This window comes from Mustelus asterias, chromosome 16 (genome assembly GCF_964213995.1).
Source record: "Mustelus asterias chromosome 16, sMusAst1.hap1.1, whole genome shotgun sequence".
Lineage (NCBI taxonomy): Eukaryota > Metazoa > Chordata > Chondrichthyes > Carcharhiniformes > Triakidae > Mustelus > Mustelus asterias.
Window position 1 is genome coordinate 41,815,839 of NC_135816.1, and position 13,475 is coordinate 41,829,313.

At 41.3% G+C, this 13,475-nt stretch overlaps 1 protein-coding gene across 1 annotated transcript in view; it reads right to left on the reverse strand.

The window, feature by feature from the left end:
- Positions 1 to 13,475, reverse strand: part of LOC144505342 (PH and SEC7 domain-containing protein 2-like) — a 118,847-nt gene that overhangs the window by 31,538 nt on the left and 73,834 nt on the right. The window contains exons 8-9 of the mRNA XM_078231463.1: positions 4,826 to 4,869; positions 2,825 to 3,015 (exon numbers count right to left, since the gene is read on the reverse strand). Coding sequence (XP_078087589.1) covers positions 2,825 to 3,015; positions 4,826 to 4,869 — 235 coding nt within the window. The remainder of the gene's footprint in view (positions 1 to 2,824; positions 3,016 to 4,825; positions 4,870 to 13,475) is intronic.

The following is a 13,475-nucleotide window of genomic DNA, read 5'->3' on the forward strand; positions in this document are numbered from 1 at the left end:
GACTTTGAGAAGGAGAGGTTAACTCATTCACTGAGTAACTTATACTTATTCTAATAGGATTGGTAGTTTAAACATTAACATAATCAGAACTGGTTGATGCACAGCAGTTCATCAAGCCAAATCCAGGCCTCTGCGTAATGGACACATAGATAATGGATCCAAAGCATTGACCATCTGTGTACAATGGAATATGTTGTGTGTATCAATCTCTTTCTGTCAATTGGGGCATATCATTTATAAAATAAATCAATTTTCTCCTGCTAAAATGTTTTAAAGATTGTTACACAAGTAGAAAGTATATTGGATTTGGAGTGGGGAGCTGCTGACCACACCAGATTCACCAAAGTCTAAGGAACCGTCATCTACGGAACCATCATGTGCTCCCTACAGGCAAGGGGAGTTCTATGACTGAAAATTAAATACCTGTTGGCTTATAAAAATGCTGTGCTGCAATAATGGAATTTCACCAAGAGACATCATTTCATCCTTTGATGAAGAGAATTTGGATGTTCTTGTGGAGCTGTATCTAAGGACAGAGTCAAAATTTTGTGCTGCAGAGAATTCTCTTCTATGAACATTTAGATACAAGCTAAAATATCAATATAAGCTAACTCTAATAATTTTTTTAAACTGTGGAATTTTCATAGACTCCCCACAATGCAGGAGGCTGTTCGGCCCATCGAGTCTGCACCGACTCTCTGTCAGAGCATCTTACCCAGCTCCCTCATAAGACTGAAGATGTTTAAGATAACAGACACAGGAAGCCAAGTAATACGGTTGTCAATAACTATGGGGCTATGTCAAAGAGACAGAGTGCCATAGCCATGTCAAGAGGCTCTTATTAAGAAGTGACAAGGGTTGCGCATTGGTGCACAGAAGACTGACAAATCTCACATAATAATCTATTGCGGAGAAATGCATTCACGTGGACCTTTTCTATACACAAACTTGCATTGATTCCCTTGGAACTTGCAGCACCATGAGTTACTACCTGGGATGCCTGTGCTGCATTCTATACAACAGGATTTCTCCCCCACAGTCTTCCTGTGGTAGATACTTGCCTGGAAGATGGTCCTCTTGTTACCACCTTATTGACCAATGGAAATAATTATTGTGGAATAAAACAGCCGGTGACTTCCAAGTCGCTACATGTGCGGTTAAGTGGGGAAGTTGCTTAATTTGCTCTGTTTCTCCACAAGCTGCACTTTGTTGGTAACTTGGCATTAGATTTGGTATTGAAATGCATGTAAGCTGTTGCAATTACCCACTAGTTAAAAATAAATATGCTGGAAAAAGTTAGGGCTGGTCCAATCAAGTTGGGTGAACTTTTAACACTGTGAAATATCTTAATCATTGCTAGGCAATCTCCCTGGCACTGACAATTAAATTTTAGAGATGTGGGGCAAGATTCTCCGGCCTCCCAGCTGTGTGTTTGCCGCCAGCGGGAGGCAGCATGTTGTTTGCTAGCAGCGGGATTCTCTGGTCCTGCCACTGTCAATGGGAATTCCCACTGACAGCACCCCACCCCAGTGGGAAACCCGCAGGCAGGGGTGCACTGCCAATGGGACCGGAGGATCACGTTGGCGTGCACGGCTGGAGAATTCCGGCCCTGGAGTCAGAATTTAACTACTGTTGGAGATATAAAACATACAAAAAACTATATTTTACTCTCCATTTTGGTCTCTTGAACCTCTCTTAATCCAATCTTTCTTTCCGTAATTTTATGTTTCCTTCTGTACATTACTGTACTGTACATTAATTAATTATTCTAATTTCTACTTTTTGGTTCAGCTCCTGCATGCCTCGGTAAGGATTCTTCAATTTGCTTGACTGGAAGGCTGGGCTGTCACTTGTCCTGCTCACACGCCACAGATTCTTTATGGTGTGTGAGCAGGCCATTGCAGCTGGATAAGATGTCTGATGACAACCGTTGGCACTCAAAAGGCTGCACAAAGTCTGCAGCTGTAAGCAGTCAGTGAGTGCTATTCCTTTGGTCCTGACCACAAAATGCAGACCATATCTTAAAAAATTGCATTTGTACTCCTCCATATCTTCCAAAATAGAGCTCCTAAAGGCTGGACAGACTACTAACTCCAGAGAATCAATCATTTATGTCAGTTAACATAATCTCTTTGCTATTGCTGCTATTTATTATTTGCTGTTTACTCACCTCTTTAAAGACTGTATCTCTCTACACCTGCTATCTAGTGATGAATGTGAGTAAAATACCTCAGATGTTGTTATGCATTTGGTGGTCTTTCTTACTCTTTGATTTAAGGCATCCAGCACATTCAGAAGCCAGCAAAGAACATCCATGAACATTACTCACAGTGCAGCAAAGGAGAATACCAAAACAAAATGCTGACAACAAAAACTCCCAAAGTCTGAAATGGCAGAGATCTCAACAAAAGCAACTAATAAGAGGAAAAACATCGGTAAACCTATCCCAGATCCACAAAATGCATCTGACACTTTAGCCACCAACATAAGCTGCTTAAACAGGCCAGGTCCCGGAAGCTGAATATGCCAATCTCAACTGACCGAGCAGTGTGTGTTGGGGACCTGTTTGCCTGTACTTGGGAACTTGGCAGGGTGCCATGTTGAAATAGCCATTCCTTGGAAATGAAACCTACTCATGCTCATGGTACAGATTATTTTTTCAGCAAAATACATTGACTGCGAACACCATGGAACAGGAATCTGTAGCCACAGGCACAATTTTCACCAAAATAGTTTTGATCAATTATTAAGTCATATTTAGGCTGCTGAATATAAGTTTGCCTAACTGGTCTGTAAAAAACTCGACACTGGAAAACATACTCACTTCTCTTGCCATCCATATCTGCATGTGTTTTACGATTGAGAACTCCATGTTTGTAAGTTGCTGCATTCAGTGCCTGAGGGATGTCGAGGAAGGGGTTACTGCCATCAATTATTCTGGTCACTTTCTTAGGACAACTATCATATTTATCATCCACAAGCTCAGACAGGGATTTCCTCAGCTCATCTTCATCTCTTAAAGAAAAAAAGTGGAAGCACCAATCACTTTTACTGAAGAAATTTTAAAGTCTCTTTATTTTTTTGTAACAAAAATACTTCACGGTCAGAATAATCACATTACAATCATGCATGCTGATTGGTAATTATATAATTTAATTCAAAGTACATTTCCATTTACAGCATCATTTTACACATGTAAACTGGGTTTTAGTCACACTTCTGGTGATATAATAATAGCAGAGTGTGAGCAGTTCAGAGGAATTTTCCAACCATAACAATATGACTGCTGCTGATCACAAAATCTGTACATATATGTAGATGTAATAAGGAAAGAGGTCTCATGAAATTCAATCTGGCAGTTTGCTGAGAGCATTAAAGAAGTCTAGAGAATGAGTGCTATTATGTCAACTGGTAAACTTAAAGCCTTCCATGACCTAATAAAATAGACATTTGTCACAAATGATAATTAAATCTAAGGGCTGGAAAGTTGCAAATGTCACACCTTTGTTCAAAAAAAGGATTTAAGCATAAACCCAGAAACTACAGGCCATTCCGTTTAGTCTTGATGATGGGAAACATGAAGAAATGATAACCTGGGGCAAGATTAACAGCCACTTGTACAAGTATAAATTAGGGAAAGCCAGCATGGACTTTGTTAAAGGCAAATTTAGCCAACTTGATTGAGTTTTTCACAAGGCAACAGAGAAGGTTTATGAGGGTAATGCAATTGATATAAACTATATGGAGTTCCAAAAAGCTTTTAATAAGATGCCACATAATTGTCATTATCGGCTGTCCCTCAATTCAAGGTTGACATCTACTCAGGGTCAGAAGTCTCTGCCATGGGTCTTCATGTGACTGATTAGGCTGATTTTGACACAGATCTTTGAGCACATGGGGTAGGACGTTCCATGAGGTAGTGGGATCTAGAGTGCAGGATTTGCTTCCTTTTATTTTCTTACCAGAAAGTTTGAGGCCCATGAAATAAAAGGGACAGTAACAGCATAGATACAAATGACTGGTAAGAAACAGAGTAGTAGCGAACAGCTGTTTTTCAGACTGGAGGATGGTTTACAGTTGGGTTTCCCAAGAGTCAGTGCAAGGACCACTGCTTTTCATTATGTATAATGGCCTAGATTCTGAGCACCACACTTTAGGAAGGATGTGAAAGCTTCAGAGAGGGTGCAGAAAAGACTCATGACAATGGTTCCAAGGATGAGGGACTTCAGCTATGAAGATAACTTAGACAAGCTGTGGTTGTTCTCCTTGGAGAAAATAAAGTTGAAAACATTTGACAGAGGTGTTCAAATTCATGCGTAGCCTTGACAGAATAGATACACAGAGGTTGTTTCCGCTGTCAGAGAGAGCAGAGGAAATAGATTTAAGGTGCTTGGCAAAAGAACCAAAGGGAACACAAGGAGAAACTTCTTTATGCAGTGAGTGAATAGGGTTCAGAATGCACTGCCTGAGTGGGGGATGGAGGTAGATTCAATTGAGGTTTTCAGAAGGCACCTGAAGAGAACAGACTTGCAGAGCTACAGGGAAAGGGTAGAGGAGAAGGGAAGAGAAGTAGAACTAGCTAAATTGCTCTTGCAGAGAGCTGGCATGGGCTTGATGGGCCAAATAACACCCTTCTGTGCTGTAACCTTTCGATGCTTCTGCATTCAAGGGACAGGTTTCAGGTGGCAAGTTCCATAGGCAGGAGAAGTGTAAGGTTCATCACTGGTATTGTGAAAGGCCCTGAAACACTTATTGAATTCTTTTCACAATTACAACTTAAATACATCAGAATATTTCTGTGTCACAAAATAAAAGTTGCACTTACACAGCCCACTCCAGCTTTTCATTTTTTATTGAGTTGTACAATCCCTGACGGAAAATAAATTACATTTTATTAGTGGGTATTTAAACGTAAAATTGAATTTATTTAAATATGCTTCGCAGACAATTATTTTCTATGGTCATCATTATTTGGTTAGTTCAATCAGAAAAATGTAATGTCACCCAATTTTGGTTGTGCTTTGTAAACCTACTGACCTACAACCTAAATAACTTTTTAAATGTCACATGGATAGAGTTTCTGCTCCAGGCTCAAATCACAGACAAATTTGTGCATGTTTTACACAAAATCTTTCTTCCTCAAGTTTCCATTCAAATTCAGTTGCATATCATCAAATTCAGTTCTAAAACCTGCCATGAACCAGCGCAAATGTGCAAAATTTCGTTTAAAAAAATATTTATTGATATATTTAAGAGTGCTTACTTGCAGTTTCATTAATACAACTGAAAACAGGCTTATCACAAAGTAAGCAACTTTAAAATCACAGTTTCTCTCCATCACCTGTGAGTAACCTGATTTTAAACTAAAATGATTTTTAAAGATACATAACCGTTTGTTAATTACATTGAGGAACAGTCATCATTTTTTACTAAATTAAAAGTAATACATTTGTAAGCTTTTAAAACATACCTGTCAGCGTGCTTGAACCCAGAAAAACCTTTTGGAGGCTCCCCAAAAGTCCACCAATGTGTATAACAAGCAGAAACTCTCAATGGTAATTAATTCACCTTGGGGTGTGGCCAGTTCTGTGGGTAGGACTTCCATCCAGCACAATACTTTTTAAACTAACACAAAATATAGCGCGGACTCAATTTATGCTGAACATTCCAGGCAATTAAAACTCTGCAGTCTTTTCCACCAGATGCATTGATTTTGAATGACTTATGTCAAAAAAATACAACTGAGCAGAAAATCCAAGCTCATTGCTTGAGGTAAGGTTCCATAAATGTAGACAGCTTGTATTCATATAATGCCTTTAATATAGAATGATTATCTCCCAAGACACTTCATTGATACGGGAGTCAAACATGGATGCTGAGCCAAAAGAAAGAGTTATTAGGAGGGATGACCAAAGGCTAGGTTTAAGAGGTGTTTTTTAAAGCAGGATCTTAATGAGGAGGTGCAAGGAGATTAGGGAGGGAATTGCACACGATTAAAGACATGGAGAGCAATGGTGAGGTGGAGAAACACAAGTGCCAGAAGAACAGAACGTTTGGTTGAGTGGGGATGGGGGCAGAGACGGATGCTTGGAAGATTGGAGGAGGCTACATAAGTGCAATGAAAAGCGTTGTCTGGAACAATGTGCTGTGCAGAAGTTGGGACTAACCTGAAGAATGCCTGGAGCTGCCTCTGGAGTTTGGGATGGAGGCCACCAGTGAACATGGATCCTGGAACATCACAGTAGTATGTGGCAGGAGCATCTATAGCTGAACCTTCCAGATTCAGTGTCACTAAGGAAGTCCATCTTACAGCCTCAAGAGTATTCCGGGAGATCCATCTTCCATATTTCAGGAGGTCCATCTTCTTTCTTCAACAGTGGGTCAGTGATGTTAGGCACCTTTTATATATGGCACCCACACAAGTTGGCAGGAGGAGCACAATCATACCTGCCTCACCACGGAATGTGGTGCCAAACCCATGGGTGCAAAATTAATGAGGTTGGGGCAAAAAGATATGGCATTGTTTTCTGCTGGCCTCCACAATAGGAAAGACTCCCTGTTGCTCCCCGCCGTGGGACTTAGTCCCACATGGGACAAATCCAGCCTTTGTTCCAGGAGGTAGTCACATCCCTTAAACCAGATATGTTGGATTTGGTCTGCGATCAGGAACGGGAGGGGGTGACCATAAGTAAAACAGGCGTAAGGAATCCAAAAATAGCAATGTAAGAACCACAGCCCTTGCAACTCTCCAACAGATTTGAGGTTCCCGCAGCATGTATGGATGAGGAGAGGGACTGCAGGGAGCATTAGCAAACTGAACATTGCACCATGGTGGAAGCCATTCAAAAGTTAAAAAGGAATGCAGTTGTAGGATGTGACAGTATAGATAAGGGAATAGATACTGTTCTTTCATGGCCAAGAGCATGCATCCCGAGTGCTGTGTTGTCTGCCTGGTGCCAGGATAAAAGATATGCCCTCAGAGATGGTGAGGAACTTGGAGTGGGAGGGGAAACATTCAGTTGTTGTGGTCCACATGCATACCAATGACATAGGTAGGTAGGACTAAGAAAGAGGTTCTGTTGAGCAACTGGGGACTACATTAAAAAGTGGAACTGAGCCCAGTGCAAACTGGCGTGAGGTAAATTAGAGCTGACTGTGTGATTCAAAGATTGAGAGAGAGAATTGGGTTTTGATTCATGGGCACTGACACCAGTACTGGGAAAGAGGGAGGTGCACCATTGGAACAGCCTTCACCTGAACCACACTGGGACTAATGTGCTGGCGAATTGTATAACTAGGGCTGTAGAAAGGACATCAAAATAAATAGTGGGAGGGTGGGAGAGGATTCACATGAAAAGAGGCTTGGAAAAATATAGAAAAAGACAATAACATGGGGGAGCAATGTGGGTACTGATAACCAGGGTGTGACAGGAAGGGACAGAGCTACAAATACAAGACTGCACCAACAAATAAACTTAGGGAAAACTGGTAAAAAGACAAGATTAAAGGTTCTTTATCTGAATATATGCAGCTTTCATAATGAAATGGATGAATTGATGGCAAAAAGAGAAACAAATTAGCATGATAGCCATTACAGAGACATATTCAAAGGTATTTGACATTTCAGAAGGACAGTACGAATGGAAAAGGAGGTGAGATGGCTTTAGTAATTAAGGATGAGCTCAATACCAGAGTGAGAAATTACCATTGTTTTACAGATCAAAATGTAGAATCAGTTTGGGTGGAGACAAGAAAGAGCAAAGGAAATAAATCACTGGTGGGAGTGGTTTATATGCCTCCTGAGAGTAGTTACACTCCAGAACAGAGTCTAAATCAAGAAATAATGGGGCTTGTAAGACAGACATTGCAACAATAGTTGAAGATTTTAATCTTCACAGAGATTAGATAAATCAAATTGGCAAAGTTGGGCTTGAGGATCAGTTCATAGCATGTTAAGGACAGTTTCTTAATTAATAATCTTGTTGGGCGGGGTCCTATAGGAAACAGGATCGTGTCATTATAGAATTCTTCATTAGGATGGAAAGTGAAGAACTCCTATCTAAAATTAGGGTCCTAAATCTGAACATAGGAAACTGCAAAGATATGAGGTGTGAGTTGAATATGATAGATTGGGGAACTTCATTGAAACGCATGACATTGGATAGGCAATAGCTAATATTTAAGGAATGAATGTATGCATCGTAATAATTATACATTCCTTTCTGGTACAAAAGCACAAGAAAAGTAGCCCAATTATGGCTAACAAAAGAAATTAAGAATAGTCTTAGATCTAAAGAGGAGTCATATAAAGTTGCTAGAAAAAGTGGCAAGCCTGAGGATTGGAAGCAATTCAGAATTCAGCAAAGGAGCACCAAGAGATTGATTAAGAGGGGAAAAGAGTAAACCGACTAGTAACATAAAAGAAGAGTCTAAGGGTGGGATTTTACGACCTTGCTCGGGTGAGATCGTAAAATCCCACCCAAGGCCAACGGAGATTTCCATTCTGCGAGCCTCGCCCGCCCTGATTCTGGGACGGGTGAGGTGGTAAAATTCCGGCCTAAACGTTTCTATAAGTATGCAAAAAGAAAAAAAGATTAGTTAAGACAAATGTAGGTCCTTTACAGTCGAAAACAGGAGAGTTTACAATAGAGAACAAGGAACAACAGAGCAATGAAACAACTACTTTGGTTCTGTCTTCACGGAGAAAGATCCGAAAATCTCGCCCGAGGTCAACGGACCTTTGCATGGTCCGTATCCCGCCCACTACGATTCTGTGGCAGGCAGGACAGGAAAATTCCACTATAAGAGTCGATTGGGAAGGAAGAATTGAAGGAAATTAGTATTACTAAAAAGAGTGTTGAGAAAATTAATGGGACTGAAAGTCGATAAATCCCCAGGGCCTGATAATCTACATCCCAGGCTACTGAAGAAGATGGCCAAGGAAATATTGGATGCGTTGGTTATCGTCTTTCAAAATTCTGTAGATTCTGGAACAGACCCGGCAAATTGGAGAATGACAATATTTTTAAAAATAGGGAGAAAACAGGGAAATACAGACTGGTTAACCTAACATTAGTAGTAGGTAAAAGGCTATTGGGCAAATACATGGCAGATGCAGTATAATGTGAATAAATGTGAAGTTAACCACTTCGGAAGAAGAAACAGAATGGCAGAGTATTATTTAAATGGTGATAGATTGGGAAATGTTGATGACCTGGGTCCTTGCATGCCAGTCACTGAAAGCAAGCAGGCAGGCGCAGCAAGCAGTTAAGATGACAAATGGTATGTTGCCTTCATTGCAAGAGGACTTGAGTACAAGAGCAAGGATGTCTTACTGCAGCTGTACAGGGCCTTGGTGAAACAACACCGGAGTATTATGTGCAAATTTGGTCTCCCTATCTAAGAAAGGATATACTTACCATAGATGGAGTGCAGCAAAGGTTCACCAGACTGATTCCTGGGATGGCAAGATTGTCGGATGAGGAGAGATTGGATCACCTGAGTTTGTCTTCACTGGAGTTCAGAAGAATGAGAGGGGATCTCAATGACACCTAAGAAATTCTAACAGGATGGAAAAACTGGATGCAGGGATGTTGTTTTCTCTCGCTGGGGGTCTAGAACACAGAGTCATAGACTCAGGATGCGAGATGGGTCATTTAGAACTGAGGAGAAACTTGTTCACTCAGAGGATGATAAACATGTGCAATTCTCTACCACAGAGGCTGTGGAGGCCAAGTCACTGAATATATTTAAGAAGGAAATAGATAGATTTCTAAAGGTGTCAAGGGGTATGGGTAGAGCATGGGAGTCTGGCGTTGAGATAAAGGATTAACCATAGAAACCCTACAGTGCAGAAGAGGTCATTTGGCCCATCGAGTCTGCACCGACTCTCTGATAGACTGGGGGCGAATCTCCCAAAAAAATTCTAAGAGTCGAATTTGCGTAAAAACTGGAGTAAATCACACTGGTTTTTACAGAGGAGTGTAAAAGAGAATCTCCCACACTCTGTGCACTGCTGAGTACACGAGCATGAATCATGTTAAAAATCTGTGGGCGGGGCCTATTCCCACTGGAGAGGCCGGCAGCATAGTGCTGAGCGGCCACTGCGCATGTGCTGATCTGTAGCACCGAGATCAGCGCATGTGGCTCCTGCCTGCTGGCCTCACAATTGCAGGCCAGCCCTGCGATTCCGCAACACTGACCGTACGACCACTCCACGGCCCAATCGTGATCTCCCAGACATGTCCAGGCCAGCCTTGACCCCCACCACCTCCCCCACCCGCACCCCCCCCCCCTCCCCACCTGATGAAGGAACAGCCTGTTCGTGATCAGAACCCACCCATCTGATGAAGGAACAACCTGTTCCGAAAGCTAGTGGCTTTTGCTACCAAATAAACCTGTTGGACTTTAACTTGGTGTTGTTAGACTTCTTACTGTGTTTACCCCAGTCCAGCGCCGGCATCTCCACATCATGACATATTCAATGACCCAGCCTTCATTGCTCTCTGTGGATCCTCTGAAAGAAGGAATTCCTCCTTACCTCTCTTTACTGATAACAGAGACAGTACAGAACTGAGACCACTGAAATGAATAATGGGGGCATGATGGCAGAGTGGTTAGCACTGCTACCTTACAGTGCTGGATACCTGGGTTTGATTCTGGCCTTGGGTGGAGTTTGCATGTTCTCCCCTTGTCTGCGTGGGTTCCGTCTGGGTGCTCCAGCTTCCTCCCACAGTTTAAGATGTGCAGGTTAGGTGGATTGGCCAAGCCATAAGGACACCTTAGTGTGAATTAAGGGGATTAGCCATGGTAAATGTATGGGGTTATGGGGATAGGGCAGGGCGCAGGGGATTGGGCCTGAGTAAGAAGCTCTGACTGAGAGCCAGTACAGATTCGATGGGCCAAATGGCCTCCTACTGTACTGATGGGATTCTATGGTTCTAATTTGAGAAGGATGATGTGTTCCACTATGCCAAAAGCTGCAGACCAATCAAAAAGGGCAAAGAAAGAAAATTCACCATGCGTTGGATATCATTCTGAACCTTTGATTCAGGCTGTTTCAATGCTATAGTTGAAGAAAAAACTTGATTGGTGAGATTTAATCCAGGAGTTGCAGGAAAGATGGCATGGGATTTGGTACATTAGAATGTGTTCAAGGACTTTGGAGAGGAAGAGGCAGATGAGAGATGGGGAGATAGTTTGCAAGGACAGATGGGTCAACAATATTTTTTATTGAGGACAGTTGATGGCAGCAGCCTTGAAAGGGTGGAGGCAGTAACTGAGACATTTTCCAGTAGTTCATTTAAGTGGAGAGGCGTGAGTTTTAATGATGGCCATCGCTATAGGCATCATCACAGCTGATCACGTTCACACCTGAGAATTGACCTTATGGTCGAGGCACAAAAGTGGCAGGAGTTTTTAAACTTTGACCATTATGTTTTCTTGGCTGGATTGAGCTCACATGATTTTCAATTGTTCGTTGCTGTAATGCAGCTTAAAGATATATTGAACATTGTGATGTAATCTTACTAAATGAGCTGGGAGCTGGGTGAGAAATCCTGCAGCCATTAGCCTTTATTAAGAACTACAGTCAAAATTCAAAGACTATTTTAAGGTAATTGGCCACATAAGGAGTAAAAATATAGACCAGCAGTTCAAAATGCTGCCAGTACTCTTCAGCCTTTCTACAAGTTGCTTGGGGAAAATAAAGCCTTTGGAAGATGAAACAACAGTGGAAGTCAGAAATAGAACTTGTGAGCAATTGTTGAAACAGAACAGTTCCTGGATGTAATACAATAGTTCAAAAAAATTAAGTTGCTGCTTCAAAGTGAGGGTGCATGAAGGGTTTCCTGTTGAAGTAGGCTACTTCAAGACACATGGCAGAAATACAGGAAAGATTACAAAAAGAGATGTGAACAGCTGTCTGCAAGACTTGGGAATTGATATAGATGAAGCACATGTACTATGGAAGCTGCCTTGAATAAGACTATTCAACTAGAAAGATGTTCCAAATATGCATATGTATTACCTACCAAATTGTTCCACATTTACTACTGATCCATACAAGCCCTCATACAAGTTTGCAGCTTTTTTGGTGATTATCATTTATGTCCATATTCCATCACACCCAGATGTTCAGCAATCAAACTAGCACCATCTAACTCCATCGTCACTTATGGACCAAAGATGGACTGTCCATGTAGTTACCATTAGTATTTCATCTGCTGTGATATAGATACTGGCAATTTGTGACATTGCAACTGCGGCTCAGTGGGAAATGAAATGAAAGCACTGGCCAGGCTGACCTGTGCATCAGTCACTAGTTTGGTACATATATGAACAGCATATTGACTAATACTGCAGATGCTGCCTATATTGGCCTGGAAGAAAATAAAAGCTGAGGGAGGAGGTGCCTTTGACCAGCAGTGGAAGTATCCTTGCTACATATATGGCATAAATCTACAACTGACTTAGGGTTAACCAGAGCCAGCAGAGCCAGTTTCCCATTGTCAGATAATTGTGCCACTACTTGTGGATTTGATTGAAGACATATTGCAGGTGTGGGTAGTCCACAGTAATTGTCCGAGCATGTCTTCTTTCATCTTGTGCCATGCTAGCCATGAAATACTTTACTTGAAATCCAATCCCCATCACTAATTTTAATTTGATTTGCTATCACAATGCAACTCTTCACTCAAATGCCTTGATATTTTTTAAGCTCCCCTGAAAGTTTAGACAGTAAATACTTCATGCAACTTTCTTCAATTCTTTGTGGCATAGTGAAGTCTTGCTTCAGTTACAGCTTGAATTCCAGGGAATTAGGATAGAATTCAGCTTTTTCAGATTATACAGAAACATAATGTTAGGAGGAAAAAGGTAAAAAAAAGAAAATGCTGGAAAGCAATTTTCCTAATAATGTCAGAAATAGTATTCAACATTTAAAATACACTGGAAAGCTAGACAAAATTGGTTCAAAGCCGGATTTTCTCTGGATAACATAGCAGTTGGACCCCAATGGCGGCTTTCCACTTAACTGCTCAAAAGAGCAGACTTAGATTGGAACCTACGAGGTAAGTGTGGATGGTCAATGTGCAAGTGTGCTGAGGGCGACATTCACGAATCCATGGGCCCCGGTTGCTGCTATAACAGTGATATGTCCCAAGTGCTCATCTGTAAACTTAATACTATTTACAACATTAGTCCATGAAGCTTAAATAAATACTAACACATTTTGTTTAAACAGGTTCCAGCTACAGATAATCGTGTCCCATTTATATCCTTCAATTCCATCCATTCCCAATGCAATTATTTCTAACTTTATAGCTTGCGCCACTAATCATTTTGGCACAGATTATCATGCCTCTGTCTCTCCTATCAAATCTATCAGCACAACAGTAGAATAAAAGCGAGGAGTGGGATCTCTGGTCATGGTTTGCTGAAGAGTGATTGCTGTACTACTTAGAAGCTCTGCCCAA